Below are 16,389 nucleotides of genomic sequence, written 5' to 3'. Positions count from 1 at the left end.
TCAACTGTGTGTCAGATCAACCCTGTCTGTTTAGTTTTCGCTTTGTGTTGTAGCTGTTTGTGAGAAATCAATCTAGACAAATACCAAGATATATTTTGAACAAAGTATAGTGAAGTAAAACGTCAGGAAGTGCTCTTTGGAGCAGGGTGGTAGGACCGGGACTCAGGTGATTACAGTCCTATGCTGCACTAGTGTTCACTGTGACTGTCTTCCTCTGACAATTGTGAGTAAAAATGATTACTATATAGTCTGGCTGTTTTTAGTTGTCTTTTGCTGGTCTATCTCTTCAAAAATATCATACAAATGTGTGTTTTATTCTTATTCAGACAATGTTATTACCCTTATCTACTCATTTCTAATTTGATAGTGGTCTTTTCCTTTTTTCCTTTCTACTCTAGTTTGTCTTTATCAGTAAAGCAAACTTTTTGTGAGTTATGTTGATAATTTGGCTGACCTATAATTAATAATCTGTCAGTTATTTTGAGGACCACAATACCAACAGCTATCAGTGTTATTGCAACTTCATTGAATTGTTTAATTATGTTACATTTCCAGCCCCCAAATGATGTAACAATTAGTCACTGGATTTGTCTTTGTTATTCTCTCTAGATCTGAAGTAGATGTCAAGCCCCTCACAATGACACTCAATATAACTATGCCAGGACAACGATGTGGGTCTACACTCTCTCAGCTGAGACTCTTTCTTTGTTTCCTGATGTATTGTTCGGTTCTTGCTGATCCAGTATGTGGGTACTTCCTGAAAAACTGCACAATCCGGGGTGATCTCAGTGACCCCTCTGACATGATAGTACTCTGTCAAAAGAGGAACCTAAATGTCATACCTATAGACATTCCACAGAATGTAAGTGTTTTAGATGTGGCCATGAATAACATTTCCAAAAATGGAAAGTTGGAATTTAAAGGCCTGTCAAACCTCAAAAATCTGAACATGTCAAGAAACCAGATTTCTCAAGTGGACGATGGGTCTCTTGGACACCTAGAGGCTCTTCAGGAACTGGGTTTGGCTCATAACAGACTCACAACCCTGTCAGACCACATGTTTCAGGGCCTGGTCAACCTCTCCCTGCTACATCTGGACAACAACCTAATCTCAACCATCGGGTCCTCATCCTTTCAACTTCTCTCCAGTTTGAAGACAGTGAATTTAACCAAGAACAACCTTTATAATATGAAGGACGTTCAGCCAATTGTACAATTACCACACTTACAGGAGTTGTACATTGGGAGCAACAGATTCACCTCTTTCCAGTCACAGGAAATATCAAACACTTCTATAGAGCTGAGGCTGTTGGATTTATCCAGGAATCCATTGGGAATCTTCAGGATCACGGCAGATGTTCTTCCTTACCTTGAGGTGTTAGACATCGCCTACTGTGGCCAACTTGGCCGCATGGAATGGGAGGTGCTGGACAGGTATTTTTTGAGCAACGTCAAACGTCTGAACCTGAGCGGGATTGAGATGTCTTTCGAGAGGATGGTTATGGTGCTGCAGACTGTCAACTCCTCATTAGTCCATCTGAGACTGTATGACATTGGTGAAGAGAGGGTCAAGGCTCTCACTGATATTGCCTGCCATATACCTACACTTAGCTTGCTCCGACTGCATCATAACAACATAAGTGTTCTCTCTAAGGAATTTCTGCAGTCATGTAAACAGTTGACCGAAATGGACGTATGTGATAATAATATTAATCAGCTGTCTGAGTTTTCATTCAGATCAATGGAGCAATTAAGTACTTTGAAACTGGGCCACAACAGCCTTTCTTCCATGCCAAATGCCACAAGAAATCTACCCACACTGAAGATCTTGGATCTGAGCTTCAATATCATCAATAAACTAGGCTGCTCAGATTTTGCCAATCTTACAGGACTCACACAACTCTTTCTTTTCCACAATCCAATCCCCAACCTTCCGGGATGTGTTTTCCAGGATGTGAAAGAATTAAGGCTCCTTAAACTGGGATCAAACAAATTCCTGACCTTGAATGATGTCTTCATGAATGGTTTGCACAAACTTGAGACTTTGAATTTTGCAGGCAATAAACTGAGCTCTATCAGAAAAGGAGAGTTTAAAAGCTTAAAAAGGTAGGGGCGTGGATCAGAAAACCAGTCAGTATCTGGTGTGACCAGCATTTGCCTCATGCAGCACAACACATCTCCTTCTCATACAGTTGATCAAGTTGTTTATTGTGCCCTACGGAATTATGTCCCACTCCTCTTCAATGGCTGAGCAAAGTTGCTGGATATTGGCGGGAACTGGAACACGCTGTGGTAGGCGGCGATGCAGAGTATCCCAAACATGCTCAAAGGATGATATGTCTGGTGAGTATGCAGTCCATGGAAGAACTGGTACATTTTCAGCTGTCAGGAATTGTGTACAGATCCTTGCGACATGGGACCGTGCATTATCATGCTGAAACATGAGGTGATGGCGATGGATGAATGGCACGACAATGGGCCTTAGGATCTCGTCACGGTATCTCTTTGCATTCAAATTGCCATTTATAAAATGCAATTGTGCTTGTTGTCCATAGCTTATGCCTGCCCATACATACCATGACGCCACTGCCACCACGTGGCACTCTGTTCACAACGTTGAAATCAGCAAACCGCTCACCCACTCGCCATCTGCCTGGTACAGTTGAAACCGGGATTCATCTGTGAAGCGCACTCTTCCCCAGCATGCCAGTGGCCATCGAAGGTGAGCATTTTCCCACTGAAGTCGATTACGAGGCCGAACTGCAGTCAGGTCAAGACCCTGATGAAGACAACGAGCATGTTGATGAGCTTCCCTCAGACGGTTTCTGACAGTTTGTGTAGAAATTCTTTGGTTATGCTAACCCACAGTTTCATCAGCTATCCGGGTGGTTGGTCTCAGACGATCCCGTAGGTGAAGATGCCGGATGCGGAGGTCCTGGGATGGCGTGGTTACACGTGGTCTGCGGTTGTGAGGCCGGTTGTACGTACTGCCAAATTCTGGAAAACAATATTGGAGGCGGCTTATGGAAATGAACCTTCAGATCTCTGGCAACAGCTCTGGTGGACATTCCTGCAGGGATTTACTGGTGTGGTTTGAGCAGCAATTAAAACATGTTGTTTTTTACCAACAGCAGGAGATGAAGAATTGTCGGTGTTAGAACCAGTTTGAATTTTGGATCAGAATGTCCTTAGTTCTAGGAAATATCTCAGTTCTCAGAAAGTTCCCTTATATGGTTCTCACATCCTGACCAGCAGAGGGAGTAATTGTATTAGTTTTGGTCAGGACGTGGCAGAGGTTTTGTGTTGTGTGTAGGTTGGTTGCTGGACTCTCAATTGGAGGCAGGTGTTTCTAGTTGCCTCTGATTGGGAGTCCGTAAACAGGTGTGTGTTTTTCTTTTTGTTTGTGGGTGGTTGTTTTTGCACTGCGTTTTGTTAGCCTGCAAAACTGTTCCTGTCGTGTTGCTGTATTTTCTTGTTTTTCCGTGGTCAACGTCCTTTAATAAATATGTTGTTGAACACGCAACCCGCTGCGTATTGGTCCTCCCTTCAACACAACGACATTATCTGTGACAATGGTCAACATCAGTATTTGATTCAGTCCAATTTTGAGAGGGAGCAGACAAGCCCGACCCCCCCCCCCCACTCTCTCACTTCTTCTTTTCTGCCCCTTGTACTTAATCAACTGTGTGTCAGGTCTACCCACTCAGTTTACGCTCGTGTTGTAGCTGTGTGTCAGAAATAAATCTAGACAAATACCAAGATATATTTTGAACAAAGTATAGTGAAGTAAAACGTCAGGGAAGTGCTCTTTGGAGCAGGGTGGTAGAACCGGGACTCAGGTGATTACAGTCCTATGCTGCACTAGCACTCACAGTTACTGTCTTCCTCTGACAATTGTGAGTAAAAATTATTTCAATATATTTTGGCTGTTTTAATTGTCTTTTCCTAGCCTATCTCTCACAAAATATTATAAACTACTGTTCAAAAGTTTGCGGTCACTTAGAAATGTCCTTGCTTTTGAAAGAAAAGCACTTTTTTTGTCCGTTAAAATAACATCAAATTGATCAGAAATACAGTGTAGACGTTGTTAATGTTGTAAATGACCACTGTAGCTGGAAACGGCTGATTTTAATGGAATATCTACCTAGGCGTACAGAGGCCCTGTCAGGGCTTTCAGAAGGATCGGACCAATACGCAGCGTGATCGTAGTTCCACATCTTTTATTTAATCGTGAAACTAATGCAATAAACAATAAACTTGAAATACAAAACAAGAAAGCCGTGACGCAGAGCAGGCATACCCTACTCACAAAATGAATCACCCACAAACACCAGTGGGAAAAACATCAACTTAAATATGGCCTCCAATTAGAGACAACGACAACCGGCTGACTCTAATTGGAGGTAATGCCAAACAAAAACTAACCTAGAAATACAAAACAAGAAACTAAACATAGAAATACAAAAACGGACAAACACCGCCTGTCACGCCCTGACCTACTCTACCAAAGAAAATAACAACTTACTATGGTCAGGACATGACAGTACCCCCCCCCCAAAGGTGCGGACTCTGACCGTACCTACAAAACAAAACAAAAAAAAACCTAAACAACAACCCCCCCCCATAAAAAAACACAACACAAAGGGAGGGTAGGGTGGGTGTCTAATGTCTATGGCGGCGGCTCTGGTTCCGGGCGTAGTACCCCTACCGCCCGCAGAACCCCCCCACTTCTGTATGTCCGGAGGAACCAGACCATGGATCATCGCCGGTTGCTTCGGGCCGAGGAGCGTCGCTGGAGCCTTCGGGCTGAGGAGCGTCGCTGGAAGCTCCAGGCTGAGGAGCGTCGCTGGATGCTCCGGACTGTAGGCCGTCTCAGTAGGTTCCGGACTGTAGGCCATCTCAGTAGGTTCCGGACTGTAGGCCGTCTCAGTAGGTTCCGGACTGTAGGCCGTCTCAGTAGGCTCCGGACTGTAGGCCATCTCAGTAGGTTCTGGACTGAAAAACGTCGCCGGAAGCTCTGGACTGGGAACTGTCGCCGGAAGCTCTGGATGGGGAACTGTCGCCGGAAGCTCTGGACGGGGAACTGTTGCCGGAATCCTGATGCGTGGTACTGGCATGGGTGGCACCAGACTGGTAACACGTACATTAGAGCAAGTGCGGGGAGCAGGAACAGGACACTCCAGAATGGGCATGCGCACTGGAGGTCTGATGCATGGGACTGGCCTAGGTGGCGCCAGACTGGTAACACACACCTCAGGGCGAGTGCGGGGAGCAGGAACAGGACACCCCGGACTGTGCAGGCGCACTGGAGGCCTGATGCGTGTAGCTGGGATAGGAGGCGCCAGACTAGTAACACGCACCTCAGGGCGAGTGCGAGGAGGAGGCACAGGACATACTGGGCTCCGGAGGCGCACTGGAGGTCTGGAGCTTAGGGCTGGCACACCCCGTCCTGGCTGGATGGTTATTTGAGCCCAGCAAGGGCGGAGCGCCGGCACAGGACGAACTGGGCTGTGCTGGTGAACGGGGGGTACCGTGCGTAGAGCAGGCGCAGGATAACCTGGCCCGAAGAGATGCACTGGAGACCAGATACACTGAGCCGGCACACTTCTTCCTGGCTGACGGCCAACTCTAGCAAGGAAGGTTATTCCATGCGAGAAATTGCCAAGAAACGTAAGATCTTGTATAACGCTGTGTAATACTCCCTTCACAGAACAGTGCAAACTGGCTCTAACCAGAATAGAAAGAGGAGTGGGAGGCCCCGGTGCACAACTGAGCAAGCGGACAAGTACATTAGAGTGTCTAGCTTGAGAAACAGACGCCTTACAAGTCCTCAACTGGCAGCTTCATTAAATAGTACCCGCAAAACACCAGTCTCAACGTCAACAGTGAAGAGGCGACTCTGGGATGCTGGCCTTCTAGGCTTTTAAGACATTTTTGCAAATGTATAAAAAATTAAAAACAGAAATACCTTATATTCATAAGTATTCAGACCCCAAACAGCAAGCAATTCAGGTGTAGAAGCACGGTGGCAAGGAAAAACTCCCTAGAAAGGCCAGAACCTAGGAAGAAACCTAGGGAGAAACCAGGCTATGAGGGGTGGCCAGTCCTCTTCTGGCTGTGCCAGGTGGAGATTCTAATAGAACATGGCCAAGATGTTGAAATGTTCATAGATGACCAGCAGGGTCAGATAATAATAATCACAGTGGTTGTAGAGGGTGCAACAGGTCAGCACCTGAGATTCGAAATTGAGCTCAGGTGCATCTTGTATCCATTGATCATCCTTGAGATGTTTCTACAACTTGTTCGGAGTCCACCTGTGGTAAATTCAATTGATTGGACATCCTTTGGAAAGGCACACAACTGTCTATATAACGTTCCCACTGTTGACAGTGCATGTTAGAGCAAAAACCAAGCCATGAGGTTGAAGGAATTGTCTGTAGCGGTCCAAGACAGGATTGTGTCGAGGCACAGATCTGGGGAGGGGTACCAAAACATTTCTGCAGCATTGAAGGTCCCCAAGAACACAGTGGCCTCCAACATTCTTAAATGGAAGAAATTTGGAACCACCAAGACTCTTCCTAAAGCTGGCCGCCCGGCCAAACTGAGCAATCGGGGGCGAAGGGTCTTGTGAGGGAGGTGACCATGAACCTGATGGTCACTCTGATAGAGCTCTAGAGTTCCTCTGTGGAGATGGGAGAACCTTCCAGAAGGACAACCATCTCTGCAGCACTTCACCAATCAGGCCTTTATGGTAAAGTGGCCAGATGGAAGACACTCCTCAGTAAAAGGCACATGACAATCTCACAGAGCTTGAGATGATCTGCAGAGAAGAATGGGAGAAACTCCCCAAATACAGGTGTGCCAACCTTGAAGCGTCATACTCAAGAAGACTCGAGGCTGTAATCATTGCCAAAGATTCTTCAACAAAGTACTGAGTAAAGGATCTCAGTAGTTATGTTAATATGATATTTCCTTGTGTTATATTTAATAAATTAGCAAAAATGTATAAAATCCTGTTTTTTCTTTGTCATTATGGGGTATTGTGTGTAGATTGATGAGGGGGAAAAAACAATTTAATCCATTTTAGAATAAGGCTTTAACCTACCAAAATGTGGAAAAAGTCAAGGGGTCTGATACTTTCCCGAAGGCAGTATATGTTGAGAATTTGGATCACCTATGATTAATAATCTGTCAGTTATTTTGAGGACCACTATACCATCAGCTATCAGTGTTATTGCCATTTCATTAGATTGTCTAATGAAGTTATATTTCCAGCCCCCAAATGATGTAACAGGTAGTCACTGGATTTGTTTTTGTTATTCTCTCTAGGTCTGAAGTAGATGTCAAGCCCCTCACAGTGACACTCAGGATAACCATGCCAGGAAAACGAAGTGGGTCTACATTCTCTCAGCTGAGGCTCATTCTTTGTTTCCTGCTGTATTGTTGGATTCTTGCTGGTCCAGTGTGCGGGTACTTCCTGAAAAACTGCCCAATCCGGGGTAATCTCAGTGACAACTTTAACATGAAAGTACTCTGTTATAACAGGAATCTTGAAGTCATGCCTATAAATATTCTGTGGAAAGTAAGTGTTTTAGACGTGGCCATGAATAACATTTCCAAAATTGGAAAGTTTGATTTTAAAGGCCTGTCAAACCTCAAAATTCTAAACATGTTCATGAACCAGATCTCTCAAGTGGACAATGACGCTCTTGCACACTTAGAGGCTCTTCAAGAGCTGTATCTGGCTTATAACAGACTCACAACCCTGTCAGACCATTTGTTTCAGGACCTGGCCAACCTCTCCCTGCTACATCTGGACAACAACCTGATCACAACCATCGGGTCCTCATCCTTTCAACTTCTCTCCAGTTTGAAGACAGTGAATTTAACCAAGAACAACCTTCATAATATGAAGGAAGTTCAGCCCATCATACAATTACCACACTTACGGGAATTGTACATTGGGAGCAACAGATTCACCTCTTTCCAATCACAAGAAATATCAAACAAGTCAATAGGGCTGAGGCTGTTGGATTTATCCCGGAATCCATGTATCACGGCAGATGTTCTTCCTTATCTTGAGGTGTTAGACATCGCCTACTGTGGCCAACTTGGACGCATGGAATGGGATGTGCTGGACAGGTCTTTTCTGAGCAACATCAAAGGTCTCAACTTGAGCGGCATTGAGATGTCTTTCGAGAGGATGGCTATGGAGCTGCAGACTGTCAACTCCTCATTAGTCCATCTGAGACTGTATGACATTGGTGAAGAGAGGGTCAAGGCTCTCACTGATATTGCCTGCCATATACCTACACTTAGCTTGCTCCGACTGCATCATAACAACATAAGTTCTTTGTCTGAGGAATTTCTGCAGTCATGTAAACAAGTGACCGAAGTGGACTTAGAAAATAATAATATTATTCAGCTTTCGGCAGTATCATTCAGATCAATGGAGCAACTAAGTACTTTGAGACTGGGCCACAACATGCTTTCTTCTGTACCAGATGCCACAAGAAATGTATCCACACTAAAGTTCCTGGATCTCAGCTTCAATATCATCCTTAAACTGGGATGCTCAGATTTCGCCAATCTTACAGGACTCACACAACTCTTTCTTTTCCACAATCAAATCTCCAACCTTCCAGGATGTGTATTCAAGGATTTGAAAGAATTAAGGATCCTTAAACTGGGATCAAACAAAATCCTGACCTTGAATGATGACTTTATGAGTGGTTTGTACAAACTAGAATATTTGTCAATGTCATACAATAAGCTGAGCTCAATCTCTAAAGGAGACTTTAAAGGCTTAGCATCACTCAAGACTCTGCTTTTATTTGACAATCAGATTGCTAGTCTTGAAGATGGAGCCTTTGAGGGATTGGTGAATCTTGCAGAACTTAGACTGCAGTCAAATAAGATCACTCAAATAGACATAAGAAAGACTGTGCTCTCAGGACTTCCACGCTTAAGAACTCTTGATATATCCTGTAATTATATCACATATGTAAATGATCATAAATTAAACCCTCCACCCTTCTCTCATCTGACATCTCTGGAGAACCTTTTGATATTTAGTCAACGTCACAAGGGACTGTGTCATCTACCAATCAACTTCCTTGAAGGTCTGAAATCTTTATTGTCATTCGAGGCAGGGAGTCTTAATATTAAGGAGCTGCACCCAGACACATTCATTCACACACCCCAGTTGTGGTTCCTTGATATCAGTAAGAATGAGTTCACAGCCCTCACTCTAAAGCTGTTTCACCCAATCCCAAGGCTCAACAGCCTGTACCTGTCCAAAGCCCGACTTCAGTTCTTAGGTTTCCTCATAGGAGCAAACCTCAGTAGAGTCACTTTCTTGCAGGTGAGAAAGAACGCCATAACAGCAGTCAATGAGACAGTTTTGCATTCTCTCCCTGCCTTGACATACCTGGACATGCAAGATAATGCTTTCACCTGTGGCTGCAGCGATGCTTGGTTTGTCAATTGGATGGAGAACGACAACCAAACACAAGTTGTTGGTGCAGGAGAATTTACCTGCAACTATCCTGCCGACCTAAAGGACACCAAGCTGTTGGATGTTGAGCTTCAGTTCTGTACAGTACACTTAGGACTTTACTACTACATCTCTACCACTTGTCTGGTCCTCCTCACCCTGGTAGCATCCTTTGCCTACCACTTCCTGAAATGGCAGGTCATTTACGGCTATTACCTCATCCTGGCTTTCCTCTATGACACCAAGCAAAGGAATAAGCTCACTCCTCATGGCTGTCAATACGATGCCTTCATCTCCTACAACGCCCATGATGAGCCCTGGGTCCTGAGGGAGCTGGAGGGAGAGCAGGGCTGGAAACTGTGTCTCCACCACCGGGACTTCCAGCCAGGCAAACCAATCATAGATAACATTATGGAAGGCATCTACGGAAGCCGCAAGACCATCTGTGTGATCAGCCGCCGCTACCTGGAGAGTGAGTGGTGCTCCCGGGAGATCCAGGTGGCCAGCTTCCGGCTCTTTGATGAGCAGAAGGACGTCCTGATTCTGGTGTTCCTGGAGGAGATCCCTACCCACCAGCTGTCACCCTACCACCGGATGAGGAAGCTGGTGAAGAGACTCACCTACTTGAGCTGGCCCAGAGCTGGGGAGCAAACCGGGGTCTTCTGGCAGCAACTACGGCTGGCTTTAGAGACCAAGGACGGCCCTGCTGAGGAAAATCCCATACTCTCTGGGGTGGAGGCACTGTGAGTGTGACACCTTGATTTGAAACAACCATCAGACTCTGAACCTTTTCTTTACATCTGAATGATAATATCATTAAGAAATGCTTACACATAATTAACCAGTTCATGATCACATTTACCTGTAAGGCTTATTTTTGCTTGTCATACTGTAGAATTACTTATCTGAATGTATTACTTGATTTTTCCTGTATCTTAATTATCTAATGAATGAATGCAATATAATCATACTATTTTACTTTCTTTGTATCTTTTTAATTTAACTCATCTCTGTCATACAAAAATGTTAAAACAAAAATGTGATAAAGTATTATTTGAACCTTAAAAAACATTGTTTGGGTGACTTGTGAGTTGTGGTGTCAAGTTAAAGTAACTGCCCAGTGTTTCCAGATTTCTATGAAATATGACCTACAATTAATTCCAATATGAGATAAATAGTTTTCCTTCCATGTTTTTTTAAATTAAGTATGTTTAAATGCAGATTTTCTGTATTAGTTACCCCAACACAACAGAATGGTTTTGGCATATACCGATCATTACAAATATTAATGCGAGTAGAACGCTGATGATATCATCCTCTATGAGGAAATAGCAAGCATTTTTTAAACGGTCTGTTTGAAATTAAAATTTAAGGTGGGATTTCTGAAGTGTTATTTCTCAAATGTATGCTTTGGCCACAGAAAATATTATAGGATGAGTCAATAATGTTATTTGGGTATGAGTTAACAGCAAATTAACTTTCACTGGACAGTTTAACATGTGATTATATGTTTTGACAGCAAATTTGGCTAATTTTCTAATAAGACACCATGTTGTCCATTGAGGACAGATGATCACAGTTGACATTCTTTGAAAAGGTATCTAACATAAACTGACTCCTATTCCACACAGCCCATCATGTCTGGGAGGATTTTGTTAGGCTCTGGGTGGATCCTGCTGAAAGCCAGAAGCCTGGGTGTCTCGTAGTGGTAGTACTCAGAGCCCACAAACACATTGATGCCATCAGGGCCACACATTCCTGCCTCGATGCCATAGATGGGCAGTGGCGCCTCTCTGGCTACTATCCTAGGGGTGGCAGACAGGTCAATGTCCTGCATCTTCTGTCCTGTAGGGGGAAATAGAGACAGAAAAAGTGTTTTTCATTGAGTGTGTTAAAGGTCCAATGCAGCTGATTTTATCTCAATATCAAACAATTTCTCACACAGGAAAATCACATTTTTGGCGAATATTGATGTAAAAAGATCAACAACCCTTTTTTGGATAGATTTGAATGTACTCAAGTTCAATGTCCAATTAGTTACCTTGAATAATGTGCACAATATGGTGATCTGTACAAACAAAGGCTCGTTCACAGGCCCTTCGATGCCCAGCTCCTCTTCCAGGCTTTTAGGGTAGCCCTCAATCAGAGTGGAGAGAGCTGCTGATTTGTAGATGTAAACTTGGTCGCCCTGTCAACCGGAAATGGTGGCATTCAGGGGTGTTTTATGTGCCATGGGACAAACATAGGCATGATGGGTAACAAAACAGTTGACTGAAAAAAAGTAATTTCCTAAATACTCAAATCAAATAAATGTTCTGTTGTGACATCCTCCGTAAACAACAGGTGTAGACTAACAGTGAAATACTTAAGGGTCTTTTTCCATCAATGCAGAGTTAAAGTGACATGAGGAGTAAATATACAGTGAATAACAATAAACAATAAAGGTACTGTAGTGAGTAAAGCTTTGAACATGTTATTTATTGCAAGTGAAGTCCCTGTCTTCCCCTACATCCTGTAACCTTTGACCCACCTTGATGATGTAGATCTTGTCACTATAGGAGAAGACTGCGTCCACCCCGTTGGCCACTTCCAGGTTCTGGCAATGGGGAAGGCGTGTTTACCATCACAATGGGTGTCTAAACAAATATAAATACGACCTGAGGAAGTGGGACGGAAGTGAAAATTGGCAACTGTCTTATGCGAGTTGTGCGCACAATTTAACACAAAGGCTTAGTTCTTACCAGGGAAGGCATAGGTTTTGCCTGAGTCGTCTGAGGTGATGGCATCCAGAGTCACTTCACTGCATTTTGGGAACCTTTGCCTCACCGCCATGGCCTACAATCCAACAATAACATGTCTCAACACAATCCAAAAGCTTTGTTTCCCTGAAATGGTGTTGTTATTACCATTCACCGTTCATCTGTTCAATCTCACAGCATACACACTGGGCAGAGGGGGCTTGTGGGATGAGCTATAGGAGGACACGCTAATTGTAATTGCTGGAATGGAATAAATGGAATGGAGTCAAACATGTGGTTTCTATATGTTTGATGTGTTGATGATGCCGTTCCATTTATACTATTCCAGCCATTACAATGAGCCCATCCTCCTATAGCTCCTCCCACCAGTCTTCTCTGACAATGAACTGATTTTGATAAAGGAGGAAGGGTAACATCCTTTGCATGGTTCTCTTACCGAAATTGGGGCACCTCATGAAGTCGTGTCTGGCGTCCTTGGGGTACACTCCATTCACCTCCCCAGATACAGGGTGGAACCGGGTGAAGTTGTGACCATGGAAACAGTAGTAGTGCTCTAGCCAACGGAAGGCAGACGTACAGTTGCGCAGGTGGGCCCACTGTCTCTCCTTTACTGACTGTGTGGCGATGTCATAGTTGTACACTTCTTCTCCTGTGAGAGAGAAAACATACGCAAGGCAGCTCACATCAAGACTAGGAACCTTGATATCCATAACACATTTCCTGGTATGTTGTCTCTGGATAATTTATTCATGTTTATTTTTTTATATATTTTTTTCACCTTTATTTAACCAGTTAAGCTAGTTGAGAACAAGTTCTCATTTACAACTGCGACCTGGCCAAGATAAAGCAAAGCAGTGCGACACAAACAACAACACAGAGTTACACATGGAATAAACAAGCGTAGTCAATAACACAATAGAAAAAAAGAAAGTCTATATACAGTGTGTGCAAATGGCGTGAGGAGGTAAAGCAATAAAAAGTAATTACAGTTTAGCAAATTAACACTGGAGTGATAGATGAGCAGATGATGATGTGCAAGTAGTGATACTGGTGTGCAAAAGAGCAGAAAAGTAAATAAAAACAATATGGGGATGAGGTAGGTAGATTGGGTGGGCTATTTACAGATGGACTATGTACAGCTGCAGCGATTGGTTAGCTGCTCAGATAGCTGATGTTTGAAGTTAGTGAGGGAAATGTAAGTCTACAGCTTCAGCGATTTTTGCAATTCGTTCCAGTCAATGGCAGCAGAGAACTGGAAGGAAAGGCGGCCAAAGGGGATGACCAGTGAGATATACCTGCTGGAGCGCGTGCTACGGGCGGGTGTTGTCATCGTGACCAGTGAGCTGAGATAAGGCAGAGCTTTAACCTAGCATCGACTTATAGATGACCTGGAGCCAGTGTGTCTGGCGACGAATATGTAGTAATGGCCAGCCGACTAGAGCATACAGGTCGCAGTGGTAGGTGGTATAAGGGGCTTTGGCAACAAAACGATGGCACTCTGATAGACTGCATCCAGTTTGCTGAGTAGAGTATTGGAAGCTATTTTGTAGATGACATCGCCGAAGTCGAGGATCGGTAGAATAGTCCGTTTTACAAGGGTAAGTTTGGCGGCGTGAGTGAAGGAGGCTTTGTTGCGAAATAGAAAGACGATTGTAGATTTGATTTTGTATTGGAGATGTTTGATATGAGTCTGAAAGGAGAGTTTACAGTCTAGCCAGACACCTAGGTATTTGTAGTTGTCCACATATTCTAGGTCAGAACCGTCCAGAGTAGTGATACTAGTCGGGCATGGTTGAAAAGCATGCATTTGGTTTTACTAGCGTTTAAGAGCAGTTGGAGGCCACGGAAGGAGTGTTGTATGCCATTGAAGCTCGTCTGGAGGTTAGTTAACACAGTGTCCAAAGAAGGGCCAGATGTATACAGAATGGTGTCGTCTGCGTAGAGGTGGATCAGGGAATCACCAGCAGCAAGAGCGACATCACTGATGTATACAGAGAAAAGAGTCGGCCCGAGAATTGAACCCTGTAGTACCCCCATAGAGACTGCCAGATGTCCAGACAACAGGCCCTCCGATTTGACACACTGAACTCTGTCTGCGAAGTAGTTGGTGAACCAGGCGAGGCAGTAATTTGAGAAACCAAGGCTATTGAGTCTGCCGATAAGAATACAGTGATTGACAGAGTTTGACAGAGTTTATAGCAATAAACCCGAGAAATGTTCATAATGGTCTCATCAAAGGGTTAACAGGCTTACCCTTGAAGAAAAGGACAGAGTCTGAGTTACACTCTCCCTTGGGGCACTCCAGCTGGATGTCCAGCTGGATGTCCTTGGGGTAGCCCTCCTCCAGACTGTGTTTATAGTAGCTGAAAACCTTGTCGTCCTGTAATGGAGGAGGGATTGAGTATACTGAGTATATTAAGTGAATGCTGTCAGAGGTGTCATACACCCCCAAAATCTGAGGGTGCACAAAGTATGTGAGGATGGCAGGGGGGTGGTCCGAAGTTGGAGAATTTAACATTTTTCAGACACCTGCACAGCCTTTTCCTGCAATCTTGAGCCATAATCACTATGCTTAATTCTTCGTAAAAAATGTTTATTTTTCTGCATATCTAAGCATATCTCGAGCTTTCTGTCTGCTTCTGACTGATGGTTCTTTTTTTAAAGAACCTAAATATGCTTCTATGCATCTCTGCTAAAATCTTGGTAAAAGATTGAAGGAATATTAGTCTTATTCAGTACATTTAGTAAATGCTTGCTTTTATAAAGTCGACCAACCTTGCTAGTAGGCATGCCAGATAAGACAGTTTGACAAGCTAGCTACTCCAACTTGACTGATAGCCTGTAATGGCTTCTTCCTAGCTAGTTATGCGGTTGGGAGATTGGGAACCTATCTGGGCTAGCTTAAGCCAACTTCATAAAATTGCTAGGTGGCTAGTAGCATGACATAGAAACAACAACCAAAAATGTAAGAAAAAGATAATATATATATATATTAAAATATACAGTTGAAGTCGGAAGTTTACATACACTTAGGTTGAAGTCATTAAAACTTGTTTTTCAACCACTCCACAAATTTCTTGTTCACAAACTATAGTTTTGGCAAGTCGGTTAGGACATCTACTTTGTGCATGACACAAGTAATTTTTCCAACAATTGTTTACAGACAGATTATTTCACTTATAATTCACTGTATCACAATTCCAGTGGGTCAGAAGTTTACATACACTAAGTTGACTGTGCCTTTAAACAGCTTGGAAAATTCCAGAAAATGATGTCATGGCTTTAGAAGCTTCTGATAGGCTAATTGACATAATTTGAGTCAATTGGAGGTGTACCTGTGGATGTATTTCAAGGCCTATCTTCAAACTCAGTGCCTCTTTGCTTGACATCATGGGAAAATCAAAAGAAATCAGCCAAGACCTCAGAAACAAAACAATGTAGACCTCCACAAGTCTGATTCATCCTTGGGAGCAATTTACAAATGCCTGAAGGTACCACATTCATCTGTACAAACAATAGTACGCAAGTATAAACACCATGGGATCACGCAGCCGTCGTACCGCTCAGGAAGGAGATGCATTCTGTCTCCTAGAGATGAACCTACTTTGGTGCGAAAAGTGCAAATCAATCCCAGAACAACAGCAAAGGACCTTGTGAAGATGCTGGAGGAAACAGGTACAAAGTATCTATATCCACAGTAAAACGAGTCCTATATCGACAACCTGAAAGGCCGCTCAGCAAGGAAGAAGCCACCGCTCCAAAACTGCCATAAAGAAGCCAGACTACGGTTTGCAACTGCACATGAGGACAAAGATCGTACTTTTTGGAGAAATGTCCTCTGGTCTGATGAAACAAAAATAGAACTGTTTGGCCTTAATGACCATCGTTATGTTTGGAGGAAAAAGGGGGAGGCTTGCAAGCCCTAAGAACATCATCCCAACCGTGAAGCACGGGGGTGGCAGCATCATTTTGTGGGGGTGCTTTGCTGCAGGAGGGACTGGTGCACTTCACAAAATAGATGGCATCATGAGGGAGGAAAATTATGTGGATATATTGAAGCAAGATCTCAAGACATCAGTCAGGAAGTTAAAGCTTGGTCGCAAATGGATCCTCCAAATGGACAATGACCCCAAG

The 16,389-nt window shown here is 43.7% G+C and overlaps 1 protein-coding gene and 1 pseudogene across 1 annotated transcript; one reads left to right on the top strand and one right to left on the bottom strand.

The window, feature by feature from the left end:
- On the top strand, positions 1–10,590 carry LOC106574537 (toll-like receptor 13). Its single transcript, XM_045697672.1, has 3 exons — positions 1–223; positions 610–671; positions 7,330–10,590. Coding segments are annotated over exons 2-3 (2,916 nt in total). The 5' UTR covers positions 1–223; positions 610–669; the 3' UTR covers positions 10,244–10,590.
- On the bottom strand, positions 10,465–15,304 carry LOC106574576 (hemopexin-like; annotated as a pseudogene).
- Positions 15,305–16,389: the final 1,085 nt, after the last annotated feature.

This window comes from Salmo salar, chromosome ssa16, assembly GCF_905237065.1.
Source record: "Salmo salar chromosome ssa16, Ssal_v3.1, whole genome shotgun sequence".
Taxonomy (NCBI): domain Eukaryota; kingdom Metazoa; phylum Chordata; class Actinopteri; order Salmoniformes; family Salmonidae; genus Salmo; species Salmo salar.
Note: the sequence above shows the minus strand (reverse complement) of the source record. Positions and strands in the feature narration are given on the sequence as shown.